The sequence below is a fragment of the Rhinolophus hipposideros genome, assembly GCF_964194185.1.
Source record: "Rhinolophus hipposideros genome assembly, chromosome: 18".
NCBI classification, from domain to species: domain Eukaryota; kingdom Metazoa; phylum Chordata; class Mammalia; order Chiroptera; family Rhinolophidae; genus Rhinolophus; species Rhinolophus hipposideros.
This window is the reverse complement of record NC_138064.1, coordinates 16,923,793-16,937,448: the sequence shown is the minus strand read 5'-3', so window position 1 is coordinate 16,937,448 and position 13,656 is coordinate 16,923,793. Positions and strand designations below refer to the sequence as shown.

At 37.6% G+C, this 13,656-nt stretch overlaps 1 protein-coding gene across 1 annotated transcript in view; it reads left to right on the top strand.

Annotated features, from left to right (window-relative positions):
- The window catches only part of STK31 (serine/threonine kinase 31), a 71,553-nt gene that overhangs the window by 22,133 nt on the left and 35,764 nt on the right, over window positions 1-13,656 (top strand). The window contains exons 8-9 of the mRNA XM_081079274.1: window positions 6,267-6,382; window positions 10,957-11,116. Coding sequence (XP_080935400.1) covers window positions 6,267-6,382; window positions 10,957-11,116 — 276 coding nt within the window. The remainder of the gene's footprint in view (window positions 1-6,266; window positions 6,383-10,956; window positions 11,117-13,656) is intronic.

The following is a 13,656-nucleotide window of genomic DNA, read 5'->3' as shown; positions in this document are numbered from 1 at the left end:
GAATCTTAGTTGTGTAGGGCGCAGCTCAGCTCCAGGTCCAGTTGCCGTTGCTAGTTGCAGTGGGCGCAGCCCATCATTCCTTGTGGGAGTCAAACCGGCGACATTGTGGTTGAGAGGATGCGCTCCAACCAACTGAGCCATCCGGGAGCTCAGTGGCAGCTCAGCTCAAGGTGACATGTTCAATCTTAGTTGCAGGGGGCGCTGCTCACCATCCCTTGCGGGACTCGAGGAATTGAACTGGCAAATCTTGTGGTTGAGAGCCCACTGACCCATGTGGGAATCGAACCAGTAGCTCTTGGAGTTAGGAGCATGGAGCTCTAACCACCTGAGCCACCGGGCCGGCCCCAGAAGCTGAATCTGTTTGATTTTATTAGTTTCAGGTGTACAAAACAACATAATGATTAGGCATTTACACCCCTCACAAAGTGATAACCCCAACAAGTCTATTACCCCTTTGACATCATACACAGCTATTACAATACCACTGACTATATACTCCCTATGCTGTACTTTACATCCCTGTCTCTTTCTCTCTGTTTATAAACAGGGTACCAAAAAATGTATACACATTTTAAGAAAGGAAAACTGTATTAAAATTGTAATACTCAATATAACCGATAACAAAAGATGAATACAAGTCACATGTGACTTCTGCAATTACAAGAGGTGCACAAAGTGGTTACCATCAGACACCTCTGATTACGGTGAACTACTGCTTGAGCAGCACTGACCAAAGTGTCCACTTGCATACATTTTTTTGGCACCCCTGATATATGTATGTGTGTGTGTATGTGTGTATCTATAAATAAATAGAAACATATATTTATATGTATTTATTTATATATGTTTATGTAGTTATATAGTTATATGTAGAGTTACAGTTGACATTCAGTATAATTTTATATTAGTTATAGGTGTACAGTGTAATGGTTAGGCATTTATATAATTTATGAAGTGATCTCCTGATAAGTCTAGTACCCATCTGACACCATACATAGTTTTTACATTATTGACTATATTTCCTGTACTGTATTTCGCATCCCCATGACTATTTTGTGACTACCAATTTGTAATTCCTAAACCCTTCACTTTTCTCACCCATCCCCCAACTCCCGGTCTAGCAACCATCAGTTCTCTGAATCGAGGAGTCTATTTCTGTTTTGTTTGCTCGTTTATTCTGTTCTTTAGATTCCACATAGAAGTGGGATCATATGGTATTTGTCTTTCTCAGCCTGACTTATTTCACTTAGCATTATATCCTCTAGGTCCATCCATGTTGTTGCAAATGGTAAGATTTCATTCTTTTTTTCTGGCAGAATATTACTCCATTATATAAATGTACCAGAGTTCATTATTTAGTAGCATGTTATTTAGCCTCCATGTGTTTGGTTTGTGTGTATTTCAGTTTTATTTTTTGTAATTGATTTCTAGTTTCATATCATTGTGATCAGAGAAGACACTTGATTTGATTTCAATCTTCTTTAATTTATTGAGACTTGTTTTTTTTGCCTAATATGCAGTCTATCCTGGAAAATGTTCCATGTGCACTTGAAAAGAATGTATACTCTGCTGCTTTGGGGTGAAATGCTCTAAAAATATCAATTGAATCCTTCTGGTCTAGTGTGTCATTTAAGGCAACTGTTTCTGTGTTGATTTTCTGCCCGGAACATCTGTCCACTGGTGTCAGTAGGGTGTTAAAGTTCTCTACTATGACTGTGTTACTGTTGATCTCTGCCTTCATGCTGTATTTGTTTGGTACATTTAGATGCTCCTATGCTGGATGCATAGATGTTTACCAGGGTTAATGTCCTCTTGTTGGATTGATCCCGTTATTATTAGGTAATGTCCTTCTTTGTCTCTTATTATAGCCTTTGTTTTAAAGTATATTTAAAGTATGTTTTAAAGTATATTTATATTTAAAGTATATTTAGATGTAAGTTTTGCTACCCAGCTTTTTTCTCATTTCCATTTGTTGAAATATCTTTTTCCATACCTTTACTTTCAGTTTATGTGTATCTTTTTATCTGAGGTGGGTCTCTTGTAGCCCCCATATATGGGTCTTGTTTTCTTATCCATTCAGCTACCTTATGTCTTTTGATTGGAGTATTTAATTTACTTACAATTTAAAGTGATAGATACATAGTAATCGCCATTATATTATTCATATTTTTGATCATCATTTGTTTGTTTGTTTTTTCCTTTCTTCTGCTTAAAGGAGTCCTTTTAACATTTCTTGTAATGCTGGCTTGGTGGTCATGAATTCCGTTAGCTTTTTCTTGTCTGGGAAGGTCTTTATCTCGCCAATTTTAAATGAAACCTTGCTGGATAGAGTAATCTTGGTTGTAGGCCCTTGTTTTTCATCACTTTAAATATTTTCTGCCAATTCCTTCTGGCAAAGGTTCTGTTGAGAAATCTGGTAGTCTTATGGGAGCTCCTTTGTAAGTAACTAGTTGTCTTTCTCATGCTGCTTTTAGGATTCTCTCTTTGTCTTTAACCTTTGCCATTTTAACTATGCTGTGTTGTGGTGTGGGCCTGTTCGGGTTGATCTTGTTTGGGACTCTGTGCTTTTTGGGCTTGTATGTCAATTTCCTTTACCAGGTTAGGGAAATTTTCAGTCATTATTTCTTCAAATAGGTTCTCGATCCCTTACTCCCTCTCTTCTCCTTCTGGTACTCCTATGATGCGAATGTTGTTACACTTGATGTCCCACAGGTCTCCTAAACTATCTTCATTGTTTTTTTTTTTTTCTTTCTTTTTGTTGTTCCAGTTAGATGTATTCTGCTACCTTGTCTTCTAAATCCCTGATTGATCCTTTTCTTCATCTAACCTGCTATTGATTCCTTTTAGTGTATTCTTCATTTCAGTTATTGTATTCTTTATAAGTATTTTCGACTGGTTCTTTTTTTTATGATTTCTGTGTCCTTTTTTATCTTTGCTGTCTCTGTTGAAATTGTCACTAAGTTCCTTAAGCATTCTTATAATTAATGTTTTAAACTCTCTAAGTTGGTTGCCTCCATTTCTTATTTCTGAATGTTCTTTTATTTGGGATATATTTTTTTGTTTCCTCATTCTGGCTGCCTCTGTGTGTCTGCTTCTGTGTATTAGGTAGATCTGCTGTGTCTCTCAGTGTTTGCTGGGTGGCCTTATGTAGTATGTGTCCTGTGTGGTGCAGGGTGCAGTCTCCCTGATCTCCTGTGCATGTGTTCCAGGAGTGTCCCTTGAGTGTGTGTTCACCCGTTGTAGTTGAGCCTTGATTACTTTTGGCGCATCAGTGGGTGGGATTGACTACGTCCCAGGCTGACTGAGGACTGGCTATGCCCACAGTGTATGAGCTGCTGTGTGAGGGCTGACCCCTCTGAGTAGGGTTTGCCCCCATGGGCTCTTGTGCTGCTTGCATCCACCCTTTGGGTGTGCCTCTTGTGGGGCTAACCAGGTAGTGCTTTAGTGTGCTCTGAAGCCACCTTGTTGGTGTGTTGTCTCTGGTGTCTCTTATGAGGGTCTCCTGTGCAGGCCTCTTTCAGCCTTGCCTGTGACTGGCCTGGGGCCAACTGACAGAAGCTACACAGCTATATGTGGTTGGTTGCTGCCTGTACTGGGCCTGGAGGCGTGTTGGGGTGGCCTCCCTGTGAGCCGATGTTGGATGCCACCAGTATTGGGTCCAGGGAAGCTTAGCAAAAGGCCCAGGGCCCTCCTTGCTATTGCCATCTGCCAGCTGCCTGTAAGGCTCACCTGTGGAAAGAGCCTTCTTAGATGTGAAAGTGAGGCTGGTTGACCTGGTGTTGAGAGTGCCTTGGGCAGTGCAGCCCTAGGTAGGCGGGGTGTGTTTCAGGGAGTTACACTGTGTGGGCGGTGGTTTTTACAAAGTTAATGCAGTTTTGGTTTTTGCATTGGTGCTGGGCTTGTGACCACTTTGTAAAAATGCTCTGAGAACACCATGGCCGGCCACCGCTTGCCTCAGGCCTGCAGGTCTCCTAGAGCAGCCCAAGAGAGGTTGTGGTGAAGGTTGTGGCTCACTGCTCACCACCAAAAGTTTCCCGGGTTGCCACAGGCCGTCCACTGCTGTAAAAGGCTTTCACAGCTTCTGGGGCAGGCCTGGCTGCTCAGTGGCCAAGAGTGGCCCCAGTAATGCAGCTGTAGGTGAGTGGGACGGGGTTCCAAGGAGTTACTGAGTGTGGGTGGTGGTTTTTACAAAGTTAATTCAGTTGTGGATCTTGCACTGGTGCTGGGCCTGTGACAACTTTGCAAAAATGCTCTAAGAATGCTGTGACCAGCCACCACTCACCTCAGGCCTGCAGGTTCCTGAGAGCCGCCCAAGAGAGGCTTTGGTGCAGGTTGTAGCTCACTGCTCATCACCAAAAGTTGCCCCATCCTCCTTGGGCTGTCCACTGCTGTAAAAAGCTTCTGCAGTCCACGGACGCTCAGTAGCTGTCAGTGTCCCTGGCAATATAGTACTAGCTGTGTGGGACAGGGACCCAGGGCATCACTAAGGTGGTGCATATATGTGGATTTTAGCACACTAATGTGGTCTCAGATTTGGCCCTTTGGGGAAGGGTTCAGCATAGAAAAGATGGTGCTCTCCTGTAGGCTACACATGAGGCAAATTCCACACAGGGACAATGGCTGGTCCCTCCAGCCCTCGCTCTGAAGCCACACAACTCTGTCTTTTCCTGTGTGTCTCTGACGCCTCTTTAGTTGCTACCCCTCCACTGGAAACCAGGTGAGTGTTTGTAAGTGAATGAGTCTGTGTGTGGTCCCTTTAAGAGGGCATCTCGGGGGGTGGCTAGTTAGCTCAGTTGGTTAGAGCATGGTGCTGATAACACCAAGGTTGCTGGTTTGATCCCTGCATTGTGAGCTGCGCCCTCCTTAAAAAAAAATAACACAAAAAAACAAAAAACAAAAAAACAAAAAAAAGAGGGCATCTGGGTTTCCAGTCAGCTTCCATCTCACTGGGATGAACAGACAGAGTTCTTGCTAATTTTCACATTCAGATGTTATAGGAATTCCTCTTCCCAGAGCAGAACTCCTGGGCTGGGGGATCCAGTATGGGGCTGGGACCCCTCCCTTTTTTAGGGGCCCTCTGCTGAGGAGGTGTCCCTCCTGTTGTTGTTCAACCGCTGTCTGTGGATTTGGGGTTAGACCGTTTGCATTTCTGCCCCTCCTACCAGTCTCGATGTGGCTTCTTTACATCCTTAGTTATAGGAGTTCTGTCAAGCTAGTCTTCATATGATTCTTGAAATAAATTACAAATAATTTATTTGTAATTTTTCTGTGATCCTGGGAGACAGTAGACACAGCAGTTACCTTATCCGCCATCTTGGACCTTTCCGTTCATGATTATTTTAGATTTAAATGATTCTTTTCCTCAGTATTTTATAGTTCTCATCCAGATGTAATTCCTAAGCAATTTGTATTAAAAATTTGCTTTTATGGCGTTTCTGCAAAGCGTTTAACACATTTTCAAGGATTCAACAACTTTATTTTCCCACTCCTGTTTTGTAGATTTACGTAATTTTTAGAGTAATTATTCTAACAATTACTATGTATATAAACAGATTTAAGGACAAATATCTCTGCTTCTTCATGATCACCTTACCCAACAAATGGGAGCAAAAGAGCATGAGCATATTTGAATGTAACTTACTATTTATAGGCATTCAGTATATGCTGGTTCTCTCTAAGGGAAGGATTGGAGAGAATGGGAGGAATAGAGTGCATGTTGTGTATTGAATAAAAGTTCTATGTTTAACTATGTAATATCTGGTTTGTAGTATAATTGGAATAAATTATCAGGTCTTTGTTCATATTACAACTCTATACATTATTTTGGATAATCATGGTAGATATGTATTTGAGATACCACTTAGAATCAGGAATTTAATGTAGCTTGGGTGAAGGAAATGATATTTTTGATTCTTTTGTAATGCAGAATGACGTAAGACTGTATCAGAAATTGGCATTGATAATCATTTGTGGGGATGTTTTTATTTTTTTAAAAAATCTAGGTATTAAGACACATTGTATGTGAAATTTTGTTTTTGTTTGATTTCTTATTATGATGAAATATAAGAGTCTAACCTGTGTGAGGGTAGAAGACTGGAATAGATTGTTTTTTTTTCAGATCCCAAATAGTAGGGAAATCAGTGTTTGTTATCCCATGACCTAACATTTTTTAACCTTTAAATTTTAAATTACGCCTAAAAATCATTTAACAATAGACATATTTTCCTATTGGGGCCTCACTAGGTTGTGTTTGTTCTTTGTTTCAGCAAGAGAAAGCAACTACCATGAATTTGACTAAACATTTAGAAAGCACGCTGAAGACTTCTGTAGGTACCAGAATGAAAAAGTTGGCAGCTAATGTTGAAATATTGAAAGAAATTAGGTAGGTAAAAGTATATTTTTTAGGATAACTTATTTATTTAATTTTTTTAAATTAAAAAATTATTAAATTTGTTGGGGTGACTTTGGTTAGTAAAATTATGTATGTTTTAAGTGTATAATTCTTTAATACATCATGTATATGAGGTCTGGCAAGTTCACAAACTTGTTGCAACAATGTTGCTAATCTTTCTTTGATATTAGAGGGATTACTTATTATGAATTTGTACCAACTGGACAAACAGTTAACCAAGTTTACTATTTGGAAGTGCTGAAAAGGCTGCGTGAAAAAGTTAGATGAAAACGACCCGAACTTTTTGTCAATAGTTCATGGCTCTTGCATCATGACAATGCACCAGCTCACACGGCACTGTCTGTGAGGGAGTTTTTAACAAGTAAATAATTGTATTGGAACGCCCTCCCTACTCATCTGATCTGGCCCCCATTAACTTCTTTACCTGAAGGTAAAGATAATATTGAAAGGAAGACATTTTGATGACATTCAGGACATCAAGGGTAATACAATGACAGCTCTGATGGCCATTCCAGAAAAAGAGTTCCAAAATTGCTTTGAAGGGTGGACTAAGTGCTGCGGTCAGTGCATAGCTTCCCAAGGGGAGTACTTCAAAGGTGACCATAGTGATACTCAGTAATGAGGTATGTAATGCTTTTTCTAGGATGGGTTCCCGAACTTAATTGTCTGACCTTCGTATACTACATTGTGTGTGCACTACCTAGAGTCAGTTCTCTTTCCATCACCATATATTTGACCCCCTTTTTCCTCTTCTACCACACCCCTCTTACCCTCTGTTCATCACTAAACTGTTGTCTGCGTCTGTGATTTTTTTTGTTTGTTTGTTTCTTTCAGTCTTACATCCCACACATGAGTGAAGTCATATGGTTCTTGACTTTTCCTGGACTTAGTATGATAATCTCAAGATCCAGCCATGTCGCAAATAGTAGTATTTCATCTTTTCTTGTGGCTGGGTAATATATGTATATATGTATCACATCTTCTTTATTCAGTAACCTATCGAGGGACACTTTGGTTGTTTCCATGTCTTGGCCACTGTGAATAATGCTGCAATGAACGTAGGGATGTACATATATCTTTATGGATAAATGTTTTCAGATTTTTGGGGTATATACCCAGAAGAGGGGTTACTGGATTGTATGGTAATTCTATTCTTAATTTTTTGAGGAAGCTCCATGCTGTTTTCCATAGTGGCTGTACCAGTTTATATTCCCACCAGCAGTGTATGAGGTTTCCTTTTTCTCCACAACCTCTCTAATAATTGTTATTACTTGTCTTCCTGATAGTAGCCATTCTAACAGGTGTGATGTGGTATCTAATTGTGGTTTTGATTTGCATTTCCCTAATAGCTAGTGAAATTGAGCATCTTTTCATATATCAGTTGGCCATCTGTATGTCTTTTTGGGAACTGTTCAGGTCCTCTGCCTGTTTTTTGATTGGATTGGTTTTTTGGTGAGTGGTGTGAGTTCTTTATATATTTTGGATATTAGCCCCTTATCGGAGGTGGTGTTTGCAAATATCTTTTCCTATTCAATTGGTTGCCTCTTTGTTTTGTTGATGGTTTCTTTTGGTGTAGAAGCTTTTTAATTTGATATAGTCCCATTCACTTATTTTTGCTTGTACTTCCTTTGCCTTTGAGGTCAAATTCATAAAATCCTCTCTGAATCCAAAGTCCGTAAGTTCACTACCTATCCTTTTTCCTATGCAATTTCTTGTTTCAGGTCTTACATTTAGGTCTTTGATCCATTTTTAGTTAATTTTGGTATATGGTGATAGCAGTCTAGTGTCATTCTTTTGCATGTGGCTTTCCAGTTTTCCCTGCATCATTTATTGAAGAAGCTTTCTTTACTCCATTGTATGTTTTTGGCTCCTTTGTCAAAAATTCTCTCTCCATGCAAGGTCTGACAATTAAGGTCAAGAGCTCATCCTAGAAAAAGTGCTCCATACCTCATTGCTGAATATCACAATGGTGATATCACTCCCTTAGGAAGTTATGCACTGATGTCAGCACCTAGTCCACCCTGCAAAGCAATTTTGGAACTCTTTTTCTGGAATGGCCATCAGAGCTGTCGTTGTATTACCCTTGATATTCTGAATGTTATCAGAATGTCTTCCTTTCAATATTACCTTTATCTTCAGATAAAGAAAGAAGTCACTGGGGGCCAGATCAGGTGAGTAGGGAGGGTGTTCCAATACAGTTATTTGTTTACTGGTTAAAAACTTCCTCACAGACAGTGCCGTGTGAGCTGGTGCATTGTCGTGATGCAAGAGCTCCTTTGGGACCATTTTCTCTCTCTCTCTCTCTCTCTCTCTCTCTCTCTCTCTCTCTCTCTCTCTCTCTCTCTCTATCTGTCTAATCTATCTATAGGACCATTTTTACACACACTTTTCTCAATCTAAGATTTTCTGTTAAGGTTTTCTTCTTTCTCTATCGATGTTTACTGGGTCTGCTATGCTTCTCACAGTCAGCTGACAATTTTGATGCATAATTCGATAAATTTTTGCAATGTTTTTGTCAGTTCTGCTTGTTCCTGGCTACCCTGACCTCTCTTCATCAGTGACGCGTTCCCTCCCCTCAGAAAAACATTTAATCCATTTATACACTGCCGTTTTCTTCATGGCATTATCCCCATAAACTTGGACTAACAGGTCCCTGATTTCACTTACACTCTTGTCAAGTTTAACAAGAAATTTAGTGTTTGTTCGTTGCTCTAATTCAAGTTCAGACATTCTCACGACAGCACACAAAAACACGCAACAACAATAAAGAACACCACTCAGCAACACACCGCCACACGTTGAGATGAACACAGCTGTGAGACACTGATATGCCACGGTTATGAAACCTCATCGAGCTGTTTATACAGTGCTGCTAATTTAAGCCAAGTTCGCAAACTTAATTGTCAGACCTTATATATATGTGGCCTTATTTCTGGATTCTGAATTCTGTTCCATTGATCTGTGTGGTGGTTTTTCTGCTAATACCATGCTGTTTTGATTATTGTCACTTTGTAGTATAAATTGAAGTTAGGGCGTGTGATGCCTCCAGCCTTGTGTTTTTTCCTTAGGATCGCTTTGGCTATTCGAGGTCTTTTGTGATTCATACAGATGTGATGAATTATCTTGAAAAACTGCCATTGGGATTTTTAATGGGGATTGCATTAAATCTGTACATTGCTTTGGGTAATATGGATAATTTAAAATAATTGCTAATTAGTTGGTGCTTTGTTTAAATTGCATGCCCATTATTTTTGCTTTGAAACTTAATCTTTGTATTTTTATGACTTTAAAGAGAAAAACTAAAAATAGTTACTCCTGAGACAAATTTTGTAGTGGTTTTGTTAGTGTTCTGTTGTTACTACTAGGTGTTATATTGTCCTAAAGTCATCCGTGAGAGTGAAATTAAAACATCACTTCTACGTGGTAGTTGATGGGAAACTACTATGTCTTGTTGCTTTGCTTGATGTTATTTTCAGGCCTGTACTTAACTAAAGATTTCAGTAATCTAAATTACTACTCTGACAAAAGAAAAAAATGGTCTTCATGGAGTCAGAAGAAAGGAAGTTGGTTAGCAAGTCTTGTGCAGAGTTTATTCAGCATTTCTCAGACTCTGTATGTGAATTATGTAGGTAATGTATCTTAATAGAGGATTGCTTTATTGGTTAAGGATAATTTGTCAACCTTTCCTGGAATGTGGCGAAAAATAGTTCTCAAATCTACTTAGTTCCCTTTTCATAATGCACATAGAACTTAAACCAGTAAGTAATTTTCCCTTGTGCTTTGAAAAACCGAGAGATGTTGCCCTGAATGAATATTGCATTTGGTATTTTGTCTGGTGGAAATTTATATTCTCCAGTATAAATCCATCAAATGGCATTTGGTTTATAAGTGCCTGAATAGTTTGAATATTTTGCTTCCAGTAGAGCCTCATGAACTTTTGATGAACTGCCAAAAATTAAGTAGCTACACTGGCAAAGCTGTGAAACGGACTTTGGACCAAATTGAGGAAATAATGTGCTACTATCAGAACGGAGGCAATCTAATTGGAAGCTAGAGAAAAGAATACAGATGGACCTTTTTGGTTTTGCTAGTTGGCTTGCCTCTCTGATTGCTTTTTCTTTTTAATTTCTTTTTCAAACTTCGCAAATGCTAGTCAGCTTATTAGGGTCAAGGATTATGTTCCTGTAGTCTTAGTAAGCAAGATTAGCTAAGTCTAAAATTTTTAAGAAAGTATTTACAAATGTAATTGTAGACCAGAATTGAAGGTCCATTTGATAATCATTTAAATTCTGCAGACTTTGAAAGTTGTCTTTTTATAGAAAGATTTTAAAAAATATTTATTTTTTTCTCAGTTAAATATATTTTTTAATTAAAAGTTTGTATCATTTATGATTTTATATAAAGTTTTTAAAAGTATCTCCTCATAGCCAGTGTTGTAAATAGTAACTTTAGATTATTACTATTTAAGTGTAACCTTTTCTCATACCACACTTAGAAATTTCTGGATCTTTTACGTTTTTGCTATTTTTTCTTCTTTTAAATAGACGTCGCAACCTAGGTGTTCGTTTTGGAAATGACCTTTCAGATGCTATACAAGTATTGGATGAAGAATGCTTTACTACCCCAGCTTCTTTGAATGAACTAGAGATAATTTGGGCAGAATACATTATGGCTCAGGAGAATATTAAAACTTGTCAAAATGTGGTGGGTCAAGAATTTTTCTCTATTATGATTTTTATGTGTTGATAAACCATAAGGAGATATTATTTTTCAAGAAAGCAGAAAGAAGGCAGATATTATAGTATTTTGCATTATATCTAACTTTTACAGTATCTTCATATTCATAATTTGATTCCTTTATTGCCTTGTAAGAAAGATAAGGTCGATAAATATGATTGTGGAGAAAGGATTAACAAAATCTTTTCCCTGGTTTCATGAGAATTTGACCTTTGGTTAACTCTCTTTGTTCCCTTGGTTCTGTGTTTTACAGTGTATAATGCACACCCACGTTTTTTAGCCCAAACTTTAAGGGAAAAAAATCTTTCATTTTAATTCAAATTTTTATTTGTTTACATTTAGGTACTTTTTATAAAGAAATTTTAGCATTTGTTTTTTAACATACTATGGTACAAGAAATTTTATGTAACAAATAGTTACAAAACACAAGAACAGACACAAGGCACAAGAAATTTTATGTACTGGTAACAAATTTACCATATTTACACATTATAAAAGGCCAAGAACTCCTCGTTGTTGTAAATTCATCGTAAGTTCAACAAAACAGATTATCGTATTCCAGGTTATTTTGCATATGGATATCATTATTGATTTCTAGAGTTATACTTTTAACTCATAAGCATAAATAAAAGAATTAAAAACATTTATGTAGATATGGAATTAGTACTACCCATGTATAATGTGCACCCTTATTTTTCCCTCACATATTTGGGCAAAATGTGCATTATACATGGCAAAATATGGAAATTTGATAAAATGATATTTCAATCATGTTACTAGGCAACATTGTTTAGGTAAGTAAAACTCTTCATTGGTAAATTATATCTGGACTGGCAAGTACTATACACTATATATACTTGGTGGAACTCTTAAAACTGGACATACCCACTGAGGGCCCCTGGAAACTATGCCTATAAGAGATTTTGGCTTTTGAAGGGCATGGGGCTTGTAAGCCAGGGTGTGTTCCACACCTGCTAACGCTGTTCTTGTCTTCTGGTCTGAGTGGCGTGTTTTATGCTGCAGCAGTGGACTCTGTCTTACTATTCAATGGTATTGAAGCCACCCATTGTTGAGAGGTGGTTATTTGTGGATAAGGAAGAGTTATGAAGAATAGAATATTTCATATGAATTCTTTATTAGTGTATGTACAAGTATATTTATTTCCTCTTGAAATTTTCTTTAGTGAATTATATTGAGCTGAGCAGAACTTGTTTTTCATACAGAGATATTTGGCACAACAATCATAGCTTTCCGTAGTATCTTTGAGCTCTATGCTTGTGTTTGGCGCCCCATCTTAACTGTTGGTGGTTTCTGCCTCTGGGGATTGTACTTTGAAAGTCTTATTCCCTATTCATACCTAGCTTGTCTAGTTGGCAACCTAAGTGGCTTTGAAAGTGAAAAGGATAAATAGGCCTTTGGGAATGTCAGGAATTTTTAATTGGGAGAATGATTAAATTTGGCTTATTTTACATATTAGACCCTAACTGGTCACATCAGATTATGGAAGAAAAAAGGTGACAGAAGTAATAATTTTTGAATCTCTGTGAAACACAGACAGTGTTATGGTACTTTATAAACTTTCTTATACTAACTTTTAAATATTTTCTATTTTATAAATGAGGAAACTGAGGCCCACAGGGTTTAGGAAAATTGCTCAAAATTACATAGTTCTAAATGTTAATATGGAATTTGAACCCAGATGTGGTTGACTGCAACGTATGTTCTCTTTCCATTTAGACTGTACTGCTAACATTAAAATGCTTTATAACATATTTTATATAATAAGATGAAAAACAACTGCTTTTTTCTTTTTGTTTTTGTGCTTTGAGCATAGGAAAAGTAATTCAGGACAGAGGGAGAGGGCTTAATATAGCTCTAGGACATGGTATTCTAGTAAAAAAATATTTTTTGAAATAAATATTTGTTTCTGCTACTGTTCGATGTTTCAGGACTTACTTTTAGTCTTCACTGCTGTAAAGTTTACTTAATAGGCTGAAGAGTAGATTATAGATTATAAATATAGAGTCATAATTGCCATGCAAAGTTATTTTTTTCCTTATTGTAGTTATTTTAGGTCTCAGTATTGTTATTTTCATTTGTGTTTTTTGCAGTTTCTTAACTTGATTGCTATGTATATTTTTGGTGAAAGAGATTCTTTTGTCTTTACAGTTATAAAATGGCCTGATTGAGCTTTATCAAAAAAGAATATCCTAAAATTCAAGCTTTTATGTGTGTGTGTCAGATACTGTTATAGGTAGTGGAGACACAACATTTGTTTAATACACAATTCTATCTTTGGAACAGGATGGAAGTATAGATAATATCAATATAGTTTCCCAAGTACTGTAATAAAGGTAATGCATAGGGTTCTTAGATATGTCTTACATAATCTATTTCCAAACAGCCCCCTGGGCAAGTTGCAGGTATTATCCTGGTAGAGATTAATTGACTCTTGAAGGTTAACTAGATGAAGGAATTGAGTAAGAAGGAGGCAGTGTGTAATTAAT